We start from the raw sequence: 19,459 nt of genomic DNA, 5'->3' as shown, positions 1-19,459 counted from the left end.
CATTATCGAAGTAGGAGGCGATGTGATGGGGGCGGGGAGCAGCTGCACTTCAGTTCTTCACTCAGTGCTGAACTGTGCTGTTATATCAGCTACAATCTAAATGTCTGCTAAAACTACTGTAGTAAAGTTTGTTTAGCTAATATTTAGCCGACATTTTTGTACAATTCCACGGATTTCCTAAAACGCGTAACGGATAGTACAAGAACAGAGAAGAGGGCCACGAGTAAAAGTGTGCAAGATGTCTATTTTGCCGTTTACTCCTCCGATTGTGAAGAAGCTGCTCGGGTGGAAAAAAGGCGAGCAGAACGGACAAGAAGAGAAATGGTGTGAGAAGGCGGTGAAGAGTCTGGTAAAGAAATTGAAGAAAACTGGACAACTGGACGAATTAGAAAAGGCCATTACTACGCAGAATAACAATACAAAATGCATTACTATACCAAGGTATTGCTACTTTTGTCGAATTCTGTTTATCTGAAAGTTTCAACCCTGGTAGCTATTTAATTTTGCTGGTAAACTACATTCAGACCTACACGATATATTATTTTCCCTTCTCCTAAATATATACTAATAAAAACAGACTGCATATACATATAAAGAAATCCTTATTTGCGGCTTTCATGTAAATAACACTACACTGTTGTTTTTTTCAAGTTTATGTTCAAGTGCACCAACTTTTCTTAAGATGCGTCGACGCTGCTTTCTTCTTTCTTTCTTTATTTATTTGTATTGCAAATATACAAATATATAAACTGTCACGGCTGGTAAACCTGTCTGTATTGGGTTGTGTTTTTGAACATAATAATAATTTTAATAACGTACCATGGAAAACTGCAACAAGTCGCCAGCTTGGGATTAAAAACTGATTCCAAAGGTCCGACGTTTATTTGAAGTGCAAGCGTTAATTTGTGAAACTCGTATTCACGATAAATTCAGACTGAGCTGAAGGAAGCATTGACCTATACCAAGCCGCATTAAATTTTACCTACGTTATTATTTAAAGTTAGCTTGGAAGTGAATTAATGATAAACAGGGTTCCCGTGTATCAAAAAAGTAAGCCATGTGTTTTTAAAGCATTTTTAATATGCATTGTTGTCTTTAACACACTATTAACTACGCTATTACGTGTTTATTAGCGTTCATTAATAGCATTACGGTGAAAGTTTGAACTTGTTAGCTCGAGTGGAAGTTGGCACGCAAGTTAGCAACCTTAGCGGTTAGCTAGGATTAATTTGTTTAGCTTCATGCTACATTTATGTAACTTAGACTTAGCGCAACCGTCCTGACATTCACATTGTGCCAGTATGCCAGGTAGCATGTTTGCTTTTCATTTATGAGGATTATCGCAGGTTAGCGGTTTACCATTGTTAAGACTCTGGCTACAGTTATTAGCAAGCTACGTCGATAGCTAGTTGCTTATTTTGGATTGCTGTTATACAAACAGTGCGGACTGGTAAAAGACTTGCATTATGTAATGAAGGCAGGTTATCTGAAGGGTTTCATTTAGCAGGGCGAACTCAACCCTGTGAACAGTGCCAGCTTAGCAGCTGTTATGCAACGTGTTTCTAACTGGGACAGTGGATTTGTGCTTTGTTAGATCACTGTGACCATGCACTCAAATTGAATATTATTACACCATCTGTCACACCAGTAGATACCAGGTTATTCATTCTATTACCACATTTTTTAACAGATGTGATCATTTTTGAGTTCGTGTTAAACATACCTGTATTGTGTGCTTGTAGGCCTGTATACTTTGTGCAAAATTGACTTGTATGCAGGTATGATTATTATCTATGGATGCACGTTTGCTTCCGAGTCTTCTGGTAATTGGGACAAAGTTGGTGTAAACCCAGGGTTTGTTTATATACAGTGCCATTAATCATTTTTGTCTCTTTTCCTTTTCTTCTTCAGTTTTTGCATACTTGTAGCACTTAATTTAGGTAATTTAACCAAATGTAATATAAGACATTATGCATTATGGACAGAAACTGTTTATTTCTTTATATTTTTCTTAAAGGGAGGGCAGGCTGCCTTGTCACCCCGTGCAGTGCCCTTTTAGTATGTTAGGATGCGGGACGAGGGAAGGGTAATACTTCTGTACAAGTTGCTCCAAGCCTGGTATAGAAGGGAGGTAAGGGTCAACTCACCCTCACCTCCGGACACAAACTATTTTTCAATAATTTTATTTACTGCAGGAATAAAGAAACCATTTCGATTTGATGGTTGGGTTTGATTAGGCCAGACACCCAGACTTAATTACTGTCAGCTCAGTGTAATAAATATTAGTCAGGAAGGGTGTACAAATGGATTGTAAAGGAGCTGGGACTCCACTAAATTACATCTACAAATGGGTAAAACATCCATTTCCTTCAAGATGCAAAAATAACACAAATATCTAGACCGAATCTAAATAATAGACCACTGAAGTCGTGCGTCATTCTGTAGTCCTCGTTATGCCCATATTTGGAGACCCGGGTCTAACTCAGATTTCCTATGGGAAAAATGAACGGGGTTTTTAAAAAATCGACTCTTAACGCATCCTGTGCTAAATAAACATTTTCAGAACCCTGTACGTTTTGTCCCGTGTACATTTTTCTCCTGTACATCACCGGATCCTCTGAATTACGAGGTTGTTAAAGGGTCGTAATGCTACTAATGCTACACGAAAGATAATGCTACTGCACATTAATTAGACGTCACTGAACTACACCAATTAAATCAACGGAACGAGCGGCTCGCTTTTGGTAAGTACAACCAAAGGCGTAACACCCGACCATCCTTGCTTTCTACTTTAATGTAGCTAGCTACTAAAAATATAAAGTAAAACTTGTGCATATCACTCCACTGTTACACTGGTGAATCTTGCTGCTTCGTGCGCTCATTTAAGAGGCTTATAAAAGAAAAAGAAAAAGAAAACATTAAGAGGCTTCCAGTCTAGTGACGTCAATTCAGTGCGCAGTAGCATTAGCTTACGTGTAGCAATATTCATAGTTTGAGTCTTTTTAACGACTTCATAATTCAGAGGATCCAGTGATAATAGACAGAAGAATCTCCATAAAACAAAACGTAACAGCTTTGAAACATTTTTTATGACTACAGGATGCGAGAGAGGCAATTTGCGAAATCTCCATTCATATTTCCCATTCAAAATTTATCTTAGACCCGGGTTACCAAATATGGGCATAACAACATGGCGTGGACTACAAAATGACGACACGACTTCAGTGGTCTATAGACCTTGTGTGCTCTGAAAAATCTAAGTATTTACAATCATCTTTTTTTTTTGCCAAAACACATTTAAGACCTCCAAATAATTTGGGATAATGTTCTGTCAATAACTCAAAATTCAAACTTTTTGGAAGCAATGGGTCCTGTAATATCTAGCGTATAACTATTAAGTTAAGTCCATAAGTTCATCATACCACCATGACAGTATGTGATGTGGTAGGAATGCTTTATTGTTTTGGAGCATAAGTGATTTGCCATTAATGAGAATGTCTGGTCATCAGTCAGTAATGTAACACTAAAGTGCAATTGAGTTCTCAACAAGACAATGATCCTAACCACAAAAAGAAAGTACTCTTATGAATGGTTCAAAAGTAACAAAGAAATGGGTTTTGAAGTGGCCAGGTCAAAACTTTATTGAGATGCTGTGGTGAACCTTAAGGGGCAGTTCATGCTTGAAAGCTGCCCAGCATGGCTGAATTAAAGGAAATGAAACAATAGAGGCCAAATACTATTTGTATTGGCATTGGCATTGTATATGGTAAAATCGGTATCGTAATAGTTATATATGGTGGCCTCTAAAATGATTACATGATCACCTAAAGTTAATACAGCTGGTCAGGATTATTATTATTATTGAATTATACCAACTAATAATCACTTTATCATATGTTTCCATATAATAATTTACAGTCAGTTAATACAGAGTTTATTCTCAGTTATGGTTAATAGAAATTACTGCAACAACATCTTCTAATTAAATATTCCACTTAGCAAGCAGAAGGTAGAATTCCAGTGCTGTCAGTCAGTACTAATCAAATGATCTGATCATGATGTTCAAATTGAACTACAGTGGTACCTTGAAACTCAGCGTCAGTTGGTTCTGGGACCGGCGTTGAGTTCAAAAGGCGTTGAGTTTCAAGGTATTTTTTTCTTATAAGGATGTATGGGAAACCTGTTAATGCGTTCCATGGTCCCGTGGACTTGCACATATTTTAGGCTAATGTAAAATAATGGGGTTGTTCTTGACACTTATACACTGAAAATAACAGAAATATAATAACACAATAAAATAAAAAGCTAATTCTTACAAATTCTCAGCACCCCGAGCTGTAACAGAAGTTTAAAAGTTTAAAAGGGCAGTGATAGCTCAGTGGTTAAGGTACTGGACTAGTAATCAAAAGGTTGCCGGTTCAAGCCCCACCACTGCCGAGTTACAACTGTTGGGCCCCTGAGCAAGGCCCTTAACCCTCAATTGCTCAAAAATTGTGTTCAGTCATAATTGTAAGTCGCTTTGGATAAAAGTGTCTGCTAAATGCTGAAAATGTAAAAGTGAAACAGTGAGGAAAATCCAGCTGCAGTTTCGTCTCATATTCACACTTATATGACATATTACCTCACCGCTCAAGCCGAGCACTGAACAAAGCGACTGTTCGTTGTTAATTTTAAATTAAATAAATAAAATTTGAAAAACAAACTGAACACGCTGAGTTTAAGGGATACAAACTTCTCGACGAAGGGTGTTGAGTTTCAAAGATTTTGAGTTGAGGGGACGTTGAGTTACAAGGTACCACTGTATATTTTTACTTTAGCCAGTTGATTCTTGTAAAGACTAGCTAGACTAGCTAGTCAAACACTATTATACAACAGGTAGTTCCGACCTTACAATCTGATTGGTTGAGAAGCGTTCTAACTGTGCTGATATTCGTGATAACAGCACGGTCTTTTCACACCACAATGGTATTACTCCGCTGACGCGTTGCCAGTAACGACAAGCTTCATGCACACAAACGCGCATGCAGGCGACACAGCCCTTTCTTCCTGATCGCGTTTTAAATCCGTTATCTGATATACAATCTAGCGCACTGTGTAGAGAACATAAATCAATTGTCTAATATATTGTCTAGTGCACTATGTAGTGAACATGAATGCGTTATCCGATACACAATCTAGTGCACTATGTAGGGAACATTAATGTGTTTGTAACGCGAACAGTTAGCTTAATAGCCCAGTTAGCAGCTCCTAAGAGTTCTGTTCTCACCAATATCCTTTGGTGTGTGCAAGATGTTTTTTGTTTCTTTTTTTTCTCTTTGGAGGTTCTTGACTTTTTCTTCTTGTTGTTCTTACCTCCCTGAAATGAGTTTTTGCAACTTGGGATGTCTGCTTTGTAGTGTTAAACTTTATATTCGTTGTGGAACTACTTTTTGGCGGAAGGTATTGCCAATATTAAAGCATATTTATTATGAAATTCAGGGCTTCTTTGATTTATTTTCTTTCTTTATTTTGTAAAAACTGTTGTATAAATGTATGTCTAAATGATGTATTCGCGATAACACACTCCCTCTCGTGTTCTATTATGTATGATTGAAAATGAAAGTGTGCTTAAACAATCCACAGGAATGTGAATACATAAGCTGGTTGTCTTGCCATCTCAGCTGTTATAATGAACATGACTAACAGTTTTTGGCATGCCCGTGTTATGATTCAGAAGAAAATGCCATCTTGATTAGATTCAGTTCCAATTTGTAAAAATGGCACAGAGTTGTGTTTTTTTGTGTTGTAATACTAATGAACATTGAGGTACCAGATGCATTGATGTTGATTCCATTTATTCTGTCATTTGATACTCATGGGTTAGAATAATTTCTTTCTGAAAGCCTATTTTTCCCCTTTCTGGACTTCTTTGTGACGTAGACATACACAGCAACAAAGAATGAAACGTTGGTCATCAGAGTGTCAACCCAGTTTATAGGTTCATTTAAGTTTAATAACCTTAGATTGGCATGTTAATAATTAACAGATGAAGTAATTGCTTGAGTAATGCTTTAAAAATGGCATTTAAATTTAAATGCTATTCCAACAGCTGGCACTTGATTTGTATTGAGAGCTGCATTTTCAAAACTATGTGATGTGTTTAATAATTGAATAGGTTGGTTTAAGCTTGTCGGGCAATGTTTAACCATAAACTAGGTATGCAGATTTCACCAATTTTTTTAAAGCAATAATTAACTAACATTAGTTGACAATTAACAGACATGCCTATAGTGCCCCATCAAAATATGAAACGCATCACTGAGTTTCATATCAACACATCATAGAGTCATAGTTTATTACAATCACTAACTAAACATGCTAATCATGCTTTTCCTGACAACACTAGTGTCATTTTTAGAAGATAATAAACAGTTTTACCTTTATACTGGTGCATGATTAAAATCTCCACATGATTTTTGTAAATAAAAGTAAATAAGAAAACAGATCCACATGTGCACAGTTTAACCTCCAGTCAGACTTTGTGCTGACGCAAAACTGCTTTGCTGTTTGTGATTGTTATGTGTTTCATTACAGTGTAGGGCTGCACGATATTGGAAAAAACTGACATTGCGATTTTTTTCCCCCTGTGATATATATTGCGATATTAAAAAAATGCAGGAATTTTCACCACATTATTAGTAATATTAATAATGCATGTATCTTACTCTAAATAAGGGGCTCATCTGTGAAAAAGGGTGGTGCCTACAAGGGATACAAAAGATTATGACAAGCTACATCTTTGTACTTGGTTGAAAATGAGCATTAAACTAAGAAAGCTTCAGTATCTCTTCTCTCACAGAAAAATAAACATGGCTGACGGAGCGGACAAAGTTATTTTCAAACGTAAATAAATAATTATTGATTTTTAACGAGTGTTTTTATTAGCAAGTTTGGGCTTGTCAGCAAATGTAACCGTTTTCTGTGTACGAATCGAGATGTTATATTGACATGTTAGCGCTGCTAGGGTTGCCAACCGTCCCGCAAAATACGGAATCGTTCCGTATTTGAAAACTAAATGTCGCGTTCCATATTGAACCGATATGGGACGCGCTTCGTTCCGTATTTTTATCAATGGGAGAGAAATGCTGCAGATAAGACTGTTCAATACCTGAGCTGGGCGGTTCCTGAATCAACCGGGTTAATGATTCGAATCTTTGTACTGAATCAGGAATCACGAGTCCGAAATCTCAATGAACCCGGATCCTATGAGTCCTCTGACTGGCTGCTGCTCAGTACACAAGGCGTGTGAGCCGTCATTGAAAATGAGAACCGTGTGAATCTTCGTTTTGTGTCAAGCGGCAAAAAAGTTGTAGCATGACGTATTTGATATAATTTGCATTAAGAAACATCGCACGTCCTGCGATGTGACTATCGCGCATGCACACATCGCGATGACGATGCTGAAACGAAATATCGTGCAGCCCTATTACAGTGTATTTCATTGTTCTGATTTCAGTTAGTTCCAATAAGTACCAATGACTTCTATGTCGGGGCGGCACGGTGGCTAAGTGGGTAGCACTGTCGCCTCACAGCAAGAAGGTCCTGGGTTCGATCCCCATTCTGTGTGGAGTTTGCATGTTCTCCCCGTGTCCACGTGGGTTTCCTCCAGGTGCTCCGGTTTCCTCCCACAGTCCAAACACATGCAAGTGAGGTGAATTGGAGATACTAAATTGTCCATGACTGTGTTGGATATAACCTTGTGTCTTGATGAACCTTGTGTAATGAGTAACTACCGTTCCTGTCATGAATGTAATCAAGTGTAAAACGTGATGTTGGAATCCTAATAAACCAACAAAAAAAACCCAAAACAACTATGCCGGTTATTGGTTAACTGGTCAATCATTGACATTCTTATTGGACTTGATGTCCAGTTTAAAGAATTTGACAAGATATGTAGTCTGTGCTGTGTCCATCACCATCATACTTGTTTACAAAACATCCAGCCTAATAATTGGAATACGATCATTACGACTAATAATTTATTTTCTTCTCTTTTGTCTTTTCTCTTGAAAGCAATGCACAATGTTGACATTATTTACATTGTAATCTCATGCAGTTTTACACAGATTCACAAAAATGATTCCAGTATTCTAAAATGCAAACCCAGTCTTCCTATTTAACAGCATCTCAGTTGCCATGCTTTGTTTTCCTCACAATGCCGTGCCTCAAATTTAAAGTGGAACAGATCAGAGTTTTGTGAAACGGAGAGACTCCCCTCCATGTCTTTGCTTGACTTTGGCTTATTAGCGGCTTTTCAAAAAGGTCAGAGAAAAACCGAGCTTTGAGTGCAGAGGCAAGTGGTAAAAATTGGTTGTCAAATCAGCAAATCTGCACAGTGCAAGGTAAGCATGACTACCTCGTTCCATAGGAAACAAAGCAGATTTGCTGTGTATCATGATAAATGTAGCCTTAAGTGTATCGTGGTAGCAAGTGTGGTGCTGGTACGAGTATAACACAGTGGTATACACCGATCAGCCATAACATTAAAACCTCCGTGTTTCTACACTCACTGTCCATTTTATCAGCCCCACTTACCATATAGGAGCACTTTGAAGTTTTACAAATACTGACTGTAGTCCATCTGTTTCTCTACATGCTTTGTTAACCCCCTTTCATGCTGTTCTTCAATGATCAGGACCCCCACAGTGCCACTACAGAGCAGGTATTATTTAGGTGGTGGGTCATTCTCAGCACTGCAGTGACACTGACATGGTGGTGGTGTGTTAGTGTGTGTTGTGCTGGAGTTTTTAAATTCCGTGTCCACTCACTGTCCACTCTATTAGACACTCCTACCTAGTTGGTTCACCTTGTAGATGTAAAGTCAGAGACGATCGCTCATCTATTGCTGCTGTTTGAGTTGGTCATCTTTGAGACCTTCATCAGTGGTTAAAGGACGCTGCCCACGGGGCGCTGTTGGCTGGATATATTTGGTTGGTGGACTATTCTCAGTCCAGCAGTGAAAGTTAGGTGTTTAAAAACTCCATCAGCATTGCTGTGTCTTATCCACTCATACCAGCACAACACACACTAACACACCACCACCATGTCAGTGTCACTGCAGTGCTGAGAATGATCCACCACCCAAATAATACCTGCTCTGTAGTGGTCCTGTGGGGGTCCTGACCATTGAAGAACAGCATGAAAGGGGGCTGGTCAGTGGAGCTGATAAAATTGACAGTGAGTGTAGAAACAAGGAGGTGGTGATACTGTATCAGGTATAGCAGGGTTTTAAAGCACACTTTATTATTCACACCTTCCTTGTTGGTTTCCATTCCATTTGGAATCCAGTTTTGGGCTGCTGGGATTTGTAGCCGTTTTCTAAGAGCTTGATGTCTGCGTTTTGAACCTTACTTGTTCACACAGGTCTGTAATTGCTCGTGGGTTCCAAACGTTTAAGTCAGTAAAGGCAGACTGTTTAGGCTAATGCAAGGGTGAGAAAGTAGATAAAGGTAGCTCATTGGGAATCTCCCATGACTCACTTTGTGTTATTAATTCAAGCCTCAGAGAAATGTGGGTGCCTGAGGTCACGTTTTCATGTGGAAGGGAAACAAGCTGCTGAGGATGGAACTGATATCAGAAAGTGTGTGTTTTCTTACTCCTTCTGTGTGTATACTAATGCAGTTTAACTATAAACATCCTGTTTGTTAGACATTTATGCAGAGAGGAAGCCAACGTTGTTGATGACTTATTGCGCCTCGTGCTTATCTGGTGCTCGATCACACGTTGTTCTTTAAACCAGCATGTTGCACGTTGCCTGTCCCTCAAGACTTGTGTTCTGGTTTGACATAAAACAGACCTCATGGTTGGTTTGCGTAATTTTAGATCATAATTCTGTCATGTTTTGAAATCCATGATGATTATCTCCATAGAGATGCGTTTTGGAACATCAAAAGCAGGTCTCTGAAATAAACAAAACAGACTGAGCCAATATTTTCATGTTTCTTGATCTTGGTCTGCCTTCACACGCAAATGAACTTGAGTGACATTCCATTCTTAATCCATAGAGTTTAATATGATGTCGGCCCACCCTTTGCAGCTATAACAGCTTCAACTCTTCTGGGAAGGCTTTCCACAAGGATTAAGGAGTGTGTTTATGGGAATTTTTGACCATTCTTCCAGAAGCGCATTTGTGAGGTCAGACACAGATGTTGGACGAGAAGGCCTGGCTCGCAGTCTCCGCTCTAATTCATCCCAAAGGTGTTCTATCGGGTTGAGGTCAGGACTCTGTGCAGGCCAGTCAAGTTCTTCCACACCAAACTGGCTCATCCATGTCTTTATGGACCTTGCTTTCATGTTGGAACAGGAAGGGACCATCCCCAAACTGTTCCCACAAAGTTGGGAGCATGAAATTGTCCAAAATCTCTCGGTATGCTGAAGCATTAAGAGTTCCTTTCACTGGAACTAAGAGCCCAACTCCTGAAAAACAACCCCACACCATAATCCCCCCTCCACCAGACTTCGGATCGGATTGCCAGACTCCAGAGAACACGTCTCCACTGCTCCAGAGTCCATGGGCGGTGTGCTTTACACCACTGCATCCGATGCTTTGCATTGCGCTTGGTGATGTAAGGCTTAAATGCAGCTGCTCGGCCATGGAAACCCATTCCATGAAGCTCACACTGTTCTTGAGCTAATCTGAAGGCCACATGAAGTTTGGAGGTCTGTAGCGATTGACTCTGCGCACTATGCGCTTGCTGTTGTTCCCAATTGCTTCAACTTTGTTATAATACCACTGACATTTGACTGTGGAATATTTAGTAGCAAGGAAATTACATGACTGGACTTGTTGCACAGGTGGCATTTTATCACAGTACTACACTGGAATTCACTGAGCTCCTAAGAGCGACCCATTATTTCACTAATGTTTGTAGAAGCAGTCTGCTGCGGTATTTTATCCTGATTCAAGGCCCATGCTTTAGTACCATAACTTAATAATAATCTTAATTTACTTATTTGAAGTGACTTAGGTACATGCAAATTCCTATCAGTATATGTATCTACATCTGTGTTAAGTTTATTGATGCAGCTTAACACTTTCAACATGTTATAGAATCTTTTAGTGGTATCAGATGTACTGGTTACTGATGTGTTAGCGCTGCTTTTGTGCTAAATATATACATGAACAAAAAAGTGCTTTTCCTAAGGAGTCAGGATTCGTCACAAAGCCAGCTTTTCCTGGAATTGATGTGTGATATCCACTTTAGCAGTCTCAGCTTGTTTGCCATTCAAATATCACAGTCAGCTGTTAGTCTAACTGATAGAATTGTTTAGACAGCAGTGCTTATTTGTTTGGTTATCAGTAGGGCCCTGCTAAATTCACAGGGAAATTTGCCTAATTTCATGGACCTCGTTTTTCAAAAATCACAGATTTCTCGGATTTTTAAAGAAAAGTGCTGCATTTCATGGCAGTCATTAAATAACACTAATAAATTTAATGATAGAATAAATGTAGGCTACAATACACAGCACAGCCTACCTTAATAGCTGAAAGACGAAATTTTTTGTGCGTGTTTTCACATCCCCCCGTGTCCACAGAATTGCTTGGGAGTAGGGATGTAATGATACACTCTACCCACGATGCGATTCACGATACTGGGTTCACGATACGATTTTTTCCTGATTTTTTAAACAGAATTAAATTGAAGACAAATTAAGTTTCCTTTTATTATTTCTCTTTAAAAAATAAAATAAAAGACAAAAATATTTGTGCTTATCTTTTATTTATCTAAGTAATGAATGTCCTTTTATTTCTGAGGTAGGTACAAACAACGCAAAACAATGCTGCACATTTCCCTTTCTCTTTATTAAGGTTTTGCAGTACAGGTGACAAAGTAAGACAGGACAAAATATAAACAACCACAGTGTTGCATTTACATATTATTCCAAATTATTATAAGTTGCCACATCGCAAAAACCCATCCCCCTCCCTAATTCCCAATTGGACCTACTTCAACAGCCCCCCTTCGTTCCCAAAAAAGTAGACTTAAGAGAAAGAGGTTATTATAAAAAAATTATAATAATAAAATAAATAATAATGATAGAATTAATAAAAGACTAATAATAAAGAAATAAGATATAATAAAATAGATTAATAACAAAAAAAAATATATAAAAAATAATAATAAATAAATATTATATCACAGCTTGACATTCAATTGTTTGTACGCAAGTCAGCCACAACACTGCAATAGTGAAAACAATTCAAGGAGCGTCTGGAATATCAAGGCAAATAATGTTCGAGAAAAACTCCAGGAACGTTCCCCAAGCGTGGGAGAAACCTTCTGTGTTGGTCTTCATTGTGCACCGAATCTTCTCTAGATAAAGGAATTGTGCAACGTCCCTTAACCAATGATTATACATGGGTGAAAAGACGTGCTTCCATCTAAGCAAGATTAGGCGCCTTGCCAAGAGTGTAGAGAAGGCTACAACGTTGGAATATGGAGCATTGAGTAAAACGTCTCTAGGCGATAACCCAAACAGAGCGACCAAAGGGCAGGGTTTGTCCAGAATGGTAGAAAAACATTGGAAGATTGATCGCCAGAAGTTTGTAATAGCAGGACAATCCCAAAACATATGAATTAGCGTGGCTGGGGCCAGATGACATGCACATTTCCCTTTTTGTGTAAAAAAAAACAAACTGACATGAAAATTTAAAACAAATCCCACATTAAATAAATACATGGGGCGGCACGGTGGCTAAGTGGGCAGCACTGTCGCCTCACAGCAAGAAGGTCCTGGGTTCGATCCCCAGGTGGGGCGGTCTGGGTCCTTTCTGTGTGGAGTTTGCATGTTCTCCCTGTGTCTGCGTGGGTTTACTCCGGGCGCTCCAGTTTCCTCCCACAGTCCAAAAACGTGCAAGTGAGGTGAATTGGAGACACTAAATCGGCCATGACTGTGTTCCATATAACCTTGTGAACTGATGAACCTTGTGTGAAGATAAAACTACCGTTTCCTGCCATGAATGTAACCGAAAGTGTAAAACATGACGTTAAACCGTCTTGTAAAAAAGTACCACAGAGCAATCAGTAAGGCCGTTTTGGGGCAGAACACAATTCATTGTAACCTTACTGCCGCAAGCAACCTGCGGACATTGCTAAACCTGGTGTACGTACAGCCCCCGATCATCACACACCAAGACAAGGTCACTGGATACTCAATACACAACAGAAAATGTGTTTGTATGCTGTTCCACAGGAATGCAGCGTGGGCCCTGTGGAGGGTGTGGGCTGCTATTTTGTTTGTGGTTCAGCCCAAGAGCTGGCGGTTAAAACCCTGAGTGCTTATAGTCATGCAGCAGGAACTATATTGCAGCATTGCATTGCAAGATCTCAATCTGCATTATGTTTTTGTTTGCTTCAAAAGCAGAATGACTTTGTTCTTCGGTGGATAAAGTGTAAAGCAGAAATTGCTTGCTTGTGAAGGCCAGCAAAGAAAAAACAAATTAAATTTAATGTATTTTAGTTTTTCACTTTTTAGAATAGAAGCATGCTTGATTTGTGGTTAGTGAAGCTCACACCTCAGCATGGTGGTGGATGTAAGATGGTTGAGTTGTAGACACAAACCCTATTAGCTACTGGTGTAGAGAAAAAAATAATGAAGTGACTTTTTACTGGATTGTTTCCAGTGTAAAGTCGAAGGATCAGGGTTAGGGCCTGCATTTATCGATTATTTTTGTAATCGAGTATTCTATCGATTATTCCAGTGATTAATCGAGTAATCGGATAAGAAATACTTTTGCTTTAATAAAGAGCAGAAATAAATACATATAAGATTAAATAAGACGTGTCTCTTAAAACAAACTGTACATTTTTATTCCTTACATACAGGACAGTTTAAAGAGAACACTTTTGAAATGCAAAAACAAATACATCAAAATAAAAACAAATTACTTTTAAAATGTAAACAGGCAACCTAAAACTAAGGCATAAATATTAATAAACAATAATACATGAACATTGCCTCTAATTTGTGCAACTTTCAGAACTAAAGGTTTCAGCTACAGTTCACACAGAACATAAAGCTTTAATATTTAGTTGAGAGGTTTTGTGGAATTTGTAGGAGGTTCTGTCAGGATTGTATCTCCTAGATCAGGTAGATTTAGTGTTTGTGTGCATGTATGTGTGTGTTTGCCTAAGCCTGCAAAAAAGCCTGTGGTGGTTGCGATGAAGAAGAGTCAGCGTATCAACAAGACGCTCTGATGGCGTGGACGTTGTACTGAGTTTTTGTTTTTTTTCAGCTTAAAATGATCTCAAGCTTTCTGTGGTTTTCTCTGTCCAGTCTCCTGTTCGCTATTTTCTCTCTTTCTATAATTTGCAGTCCGCGCTATCAAATCTCGGCTGCGTCCTAAACCGCTACTTTCACACTGAACAGTACGCAGGCGAGCGTGTCCAAATACGTAGTATTCATTAAACTGTACGTGAAAAGTACCCGGTTTAAGTCCTGTTAAGTACTGTTTAAGTATGAGATTTGGGACGCAGCCCTCTGCTTCTTCACGTCACCTGCCCACAGGTGCGCAAAAGTGAAAGTCGTCCGTGCGAAACAACGTGAGCTGTATATAGTTGTATGGATTAAACGATGCCTCGATGCAAAAAATTTGAATCGATGATTTTTAGTAATCGATTTACTCGAGGTTCTCAAGGAATCGTTTCAGCCCTAATCAGGGTTTATCATGGTATGTGGGTGTATTAGCATCGATGGCATGAAGAACATGCAAGTCTGCAAGGAAACCATCAACAGTAGATGCTCTTGAAGCAACATATAATGCCTTCCAGACGAGCATGTCGGCCTGAGCTGGAAGGATTGGCCAGATATTCCGCTAGCACACCAGCGCTGGGATTTTGATCGCCCCAAGTTCGAATACCAGTCGATTAAGCGCTTCCTAGCAGGCACGATTGGTAGTGCCTGCAGCAGACAGTAAAAAGGGGTGGGGTCTTTAACGCTGTGTACACGTGTATACTGTGATGGCTAGACGACTGGATCAGAGCATCTCCAAAACTGCAACTCTTGTGGGGTGTTCCCGGTCTGCAGTGGTCAGTATCTATCAAAAGTGGTCCAAGGAAGGAACAGTGGTAAACCGGCGACAGGGTCATGGGCGGCCAAGGCTCATTGATGCACGTGGGGAGGGAAGGCTGGCCCGTGTGGTCCGATCCAACAGACAAGCAACTGTACATATTGGTGCCAGATGCAACAGCACACCTTCGAGGCTTGACGGGTCAGGGCTGTTTTGGCAGGCTTGACGGGGGACCAACACAATATTAGGAAGGTGGTCATAATGTTATGCTTAATCGGTGTATACACATGTCCGCATGTTTGAAATGCTGGGGTCAGAGCGCAGGGTCAGCTATTGTACGGCCTTGTAAGGGCCTTGCTCAAGGGCCCAAAAGTGGCTGCATAACACAGACAAGTTTTGAACTGACAAGCTTTCTATTCATAGCCCAACGCTGTACCCACTATACCCACCATATTGTATTGTTTGGACTTGGTGTTGTGGGACACTCTGTTCCCGGAGGACCGTTGTTTCGTTTCAGTATGCACCTGTAAATAGTTAAAATGACACTAAAGCCTCCTGAATGTTGAACACTTCTAATTTGATTCGAGGTTATGCGCTACTAAATTGAATGCAGTTCTTCTAGTTCCTTAAGCATTTGCTATTATTAAACCATTACTGTCAAACTCTGTCCTGTTTAATCTACCTGCAGAATTAGGCACACACACAGCAGACCACCAGCACAAGCATTTCAGCGAAGAAGGGTCATTTTCGCACCCTTGATGACCAAACATAAACTACTACTCCACACTTCTCCTACATAGTAAAAATGTATTTGTTTGTTTATTAGGATTATGGCTGTCCCGATCACGTTTTTTTGTTCCCGATCCCGATCTTTAATTTTGATCCCGATCCGATACCGAGTCTCAAACCGATACTTGTATTTTTTAGATATTGTCTTGATAAGAACTAGATAATACTGTTCACACAGTGCACACTTCAAATACATTACAGTTATTCAAATTAATCCAATGTATACGTTTAACAACTGAATAGCTCTGCAGTGCTGTAGGAAAATAATCCAAAGCTATTGCTTAATGTTCTTTTATTTTTACAAAATAAAAGTAAACAAACTTAGTGCAGCATTGTAGTAGTAAAACTAGAACACTCCAAATAAAGTGAAGGTTCTTTTTGAGGAAAATCAGCCTCTGGTTCCTCTTCTCATCATATAATAATAAACTCGCTGTATTCGACTGAGTGTTTATTTTTTAGGTGCCGTATCAAATTGGTAGTAATTGTAGATTGTTTGGTTAAATGATATCTGGTTTGTTTCTTATGAGCCACCGTACTTGTATGCGTGTTGTAACTGTAAAAAATTTTTCTGTGGTTGTTTTGTGACAATGGTTTGATGGACGTTTCTACGCGGTGAGTGTGTTTTGACCCTTTGGGGCTTCCATAGTGCATGGAATAGCGTGCTTGGCTGACGCGATGACTCTAGCTGTCCGCTATTCGGTACCGTAACAGAAGAAGTTAATAAAGCGTTATGCTCCCGACAATTTGTGATATATACCGTGTATTTATTTCTTTATTAAGCAAGTGCATCACTATGATGCTCGGTTACATAACTAAGCCAATCAGAGTGCTTGATACTGAGATGTCGTTCAGTCTTGTAACACGTAAACTCGTAAAAGCTGTACGTTATGGTCCCTGAGGTTTTCATACTCGGATTAAAAGTTATTGTTTTGTAAACCGGAGTGATCCTTGACTCACACACCATATAAATAGTAAAATTCTACAGTAATGAACGCAGCTCTGCTCCCACCGCCTCGTGAAACGCTCGCATTGCAGACATTACACTTCACTGTTGGACTTGTTTCACTTTCCAATTTAAAGTATTTACACACAGCGGACATGCTGATGTAAAACGAAGGATCGGTTTAGGATCGGTCTTAGTAAAGCCGATACCGATCAGTTAAAAAATGCCTTGATCGGCCCCGATTCCGATCTTTGAGATCGGATCGGGACATCCCTAATTAGGATTTTAACGTCATGTTTAACACTTGGTTACATTCATGACAGGAACGGTAGTTACTCGTTACACGAGGTTCATCAGTTCACAAGGTTATATCAAACACAGTCATGGACAATTTAGTATCTCCAGTTCACCTCACTTGCACCTCATTTGCATGTCTTTGGACTGTGGGAGCACCAGTAGAAAACCCACGCAGACACGAGGAGAACATGCAAACTCCACACAGAAAGGACGCGAACCGCCCCACCTGGGGATCGAACCCAGGACCTTCTTGCTGTGAGGAGACAGTGCTACCCACTTAGCCACCGTGCCACCCCAAATATTTATTTAATGGAGTAGAAAACGCTTACGCAGTCGCTTCTTTTCACCCATCAAGGGTGCTTTTTTGAAAATGGGAGGACCGTACACTATGCCCTCTGTGAATCCACTACTTCCAGACAACAGAGGTCACATTTCTGCACTGGCAATGATGAGAAACCCAGTCAACCTTCCCTCTCAAAGACACGGCCAATTGTGCCTGCTGAGCATTGCTTGGATTTAAACACCAACGCTCAAGCTCTTCAGGGTGAAAGGGCATATATAGACCATATATTAAACTGTTATTGCGGAAAAAACAGTGCAGCTGTCTCATGTGCCATTAAACAATTGACCATTCATTCCAGCCTAATTCCTTTCTCAGCATTAATTCTTCTTATTTTCTGCAATATTTTGCCATTTCGTGTCAGCAGACTGTGTATCATGTGACCCTCGTCTGCAGATTCTTGCATTGCGTGCTCGTACACAATACAGAAATACAGAGTTTTAAAATAATTCTGAAGCGTGCACCAGTTTGAAAGCTCTGTGAGTTGGTATATGTGGGGGGCAGGGCTGACACTCTTGGTTCCGACTTGGTTTTGAACTGAATGTGGGGGGCTGGTCTGCTGTGCGTCCGGACGGTCTGGGGGTCAGAGAAAGTGAGAGAAGAGAAAGTGAATTGCAGATTGTGAATGAGTGACTAGAAGACCTCAGACTTGGCTTTTGTCTGAGTGGACGTGATCGCACAATAGAGGCTGCTGGCTCTCTTTCAGTCAGCATTCTCGCAGACAGACCAGTCTGCAGCGCTTTGTGTCCTGCTTCATGGTGAATGAAGTGTGGATCTTTAAACGGGGGATTTATTTGAATGAATCCTATTCTGTTGTAAATGACTCGGAGGAACCCAGATCAGTGTATTCTGGGTTATTAGTTTTGAGTTATAAAACCTGTAGCATGTTTTTACAATTGAATTATAAGTTTAACTTCTTTACTGTTATTAAGCAAAAAAGTAAAACCTAAACACTAAACCTATTTTAGTTTTTGCTTCTCTGAATGTGTGTCTATAGAAGTATAACAGTTTTAAATAGGTTATTAAGAAAAATACTAGGTTTAAATGACTTAACAGGAGCTTGCATGAACTATGACCTTCATAATCATGGTTAAAGAAAGCACTGCAGTGCATTTATGAAATACAGTGTGAAAGTATGCCCACTGCTAATATACAGTACACATCTTTACCATGATGGGTGACACAGTGGCTTGGTGGGTAGTACTGTTGCCTCACAGCGAGAAGGTCCTGAATTCAATTCCCAGGTGGAAGGGTTTGGGTCCTTTCTGCATTGAGTTGGCATGTTCTCCCTGTGTCTGTTTTCCTCCTCAGTTCAAAGACATGTAATGCCAAGTTCACACTACACGACTTTCCAAGTCGTCAGGTCACTGTACACTTCACACTACACGTTTGGATCTCTTGTAATCGGGAGTCTTTCAAGTCGGTGTGTATTTCACACCACACGACTGATCGGCGATTGTGGGTTTCACACTATATGATCTATCACCAACTGGAATCGCAGGCGAGCTTCTCTGGTCTCCCAAACTACGTTTTGTGTGACGAGGGGTGGAATGATACCACGTCCAAAAATGTACAGCGTAAAATCAGGGAAAAAAAAAAAAAGATTCTGAGTGGATTGGGCTACGTGACCAGCAGGGATTGTTTGTTCTATAGTGAGTTATGTTTTGTAGAGGACGGTAGGGTCAGAAATACTGTAAAACTTGAGTAAGTGTCCCTGTCCCACCTTTTTACAACTCCTCCCCTGCGTTTCCCCTCACCCTGTATCTTGTGTTCTAATTGGCTGTTGGACACCGCAGTCATTGTCAGTCGGCCGACTCATATCCAGATATTTTACGTGCTAGATATCTCTGTTCAGTCGCCGAGCGCTCTGCGAGCCGCTCGGATCGAGTTGTTGGGTAGTTCACACACAGCAATTGAGAGCCGAGTCTCGAACGCCGACAAATCTAGCGTCAACCAGTCAGCGAGCGAAAATCAGGGCAAAGAGCATGTAGTGTGAACTAGGCATAAGTGAGGTGAATTGAAGATACAAAACTGCCCGTGA

At 40.0% G+C, this 19,459-nt stretch overlaps 1 protein-coding gene across 1 annotated transcript in view; it reads left to right on the top strand.

The window, feature by feature from the left end:
- The first annotated feature begins 238 nt into the window (after positions 1 to 238).
- smad3b (SMAD family member 3b) overlaps positions 239 to 19,459 on the top strand; it is a 37,782-nt gene continuing 18,561 nt past the window's right edge. Inside the window, exons 1-2 of the mRNA XM_063004331.1 lie at positions 239 to 349; positions 1,016 to 1,050. Of these exons, the coding sequence (XP_062860401.1) occupies positions 239 to 349; positions 1,016 to 1,050 (146 nt within the window). The remainder of the gene's footprint in view (positions 350 to 1,015; positions 1,051 to 19,459) is intronic.

Source organism: Trichomycterus rosablanca, chromosome 11 (genome assembly GCF_030014385.1).
Source record: "Trichomycterus rosablanca isolate fTriRos1 chromosome 11, fTriRos1.hap1, whole genome shotgun sequence".
Taxonomy (NCBI): domain Eukaryota; kingdom Metazoa; phylum Chordata; class Actinopteri; order Siluriformes; family Trichomycteridae; genus Trichomycterus; species Trichomycterus rosablanca.
The sequence above is the reverse complement of the archived record's forward strand: the minus strand, read 5'-3'. Positions and strand labels throughout refer to the sequence as shown.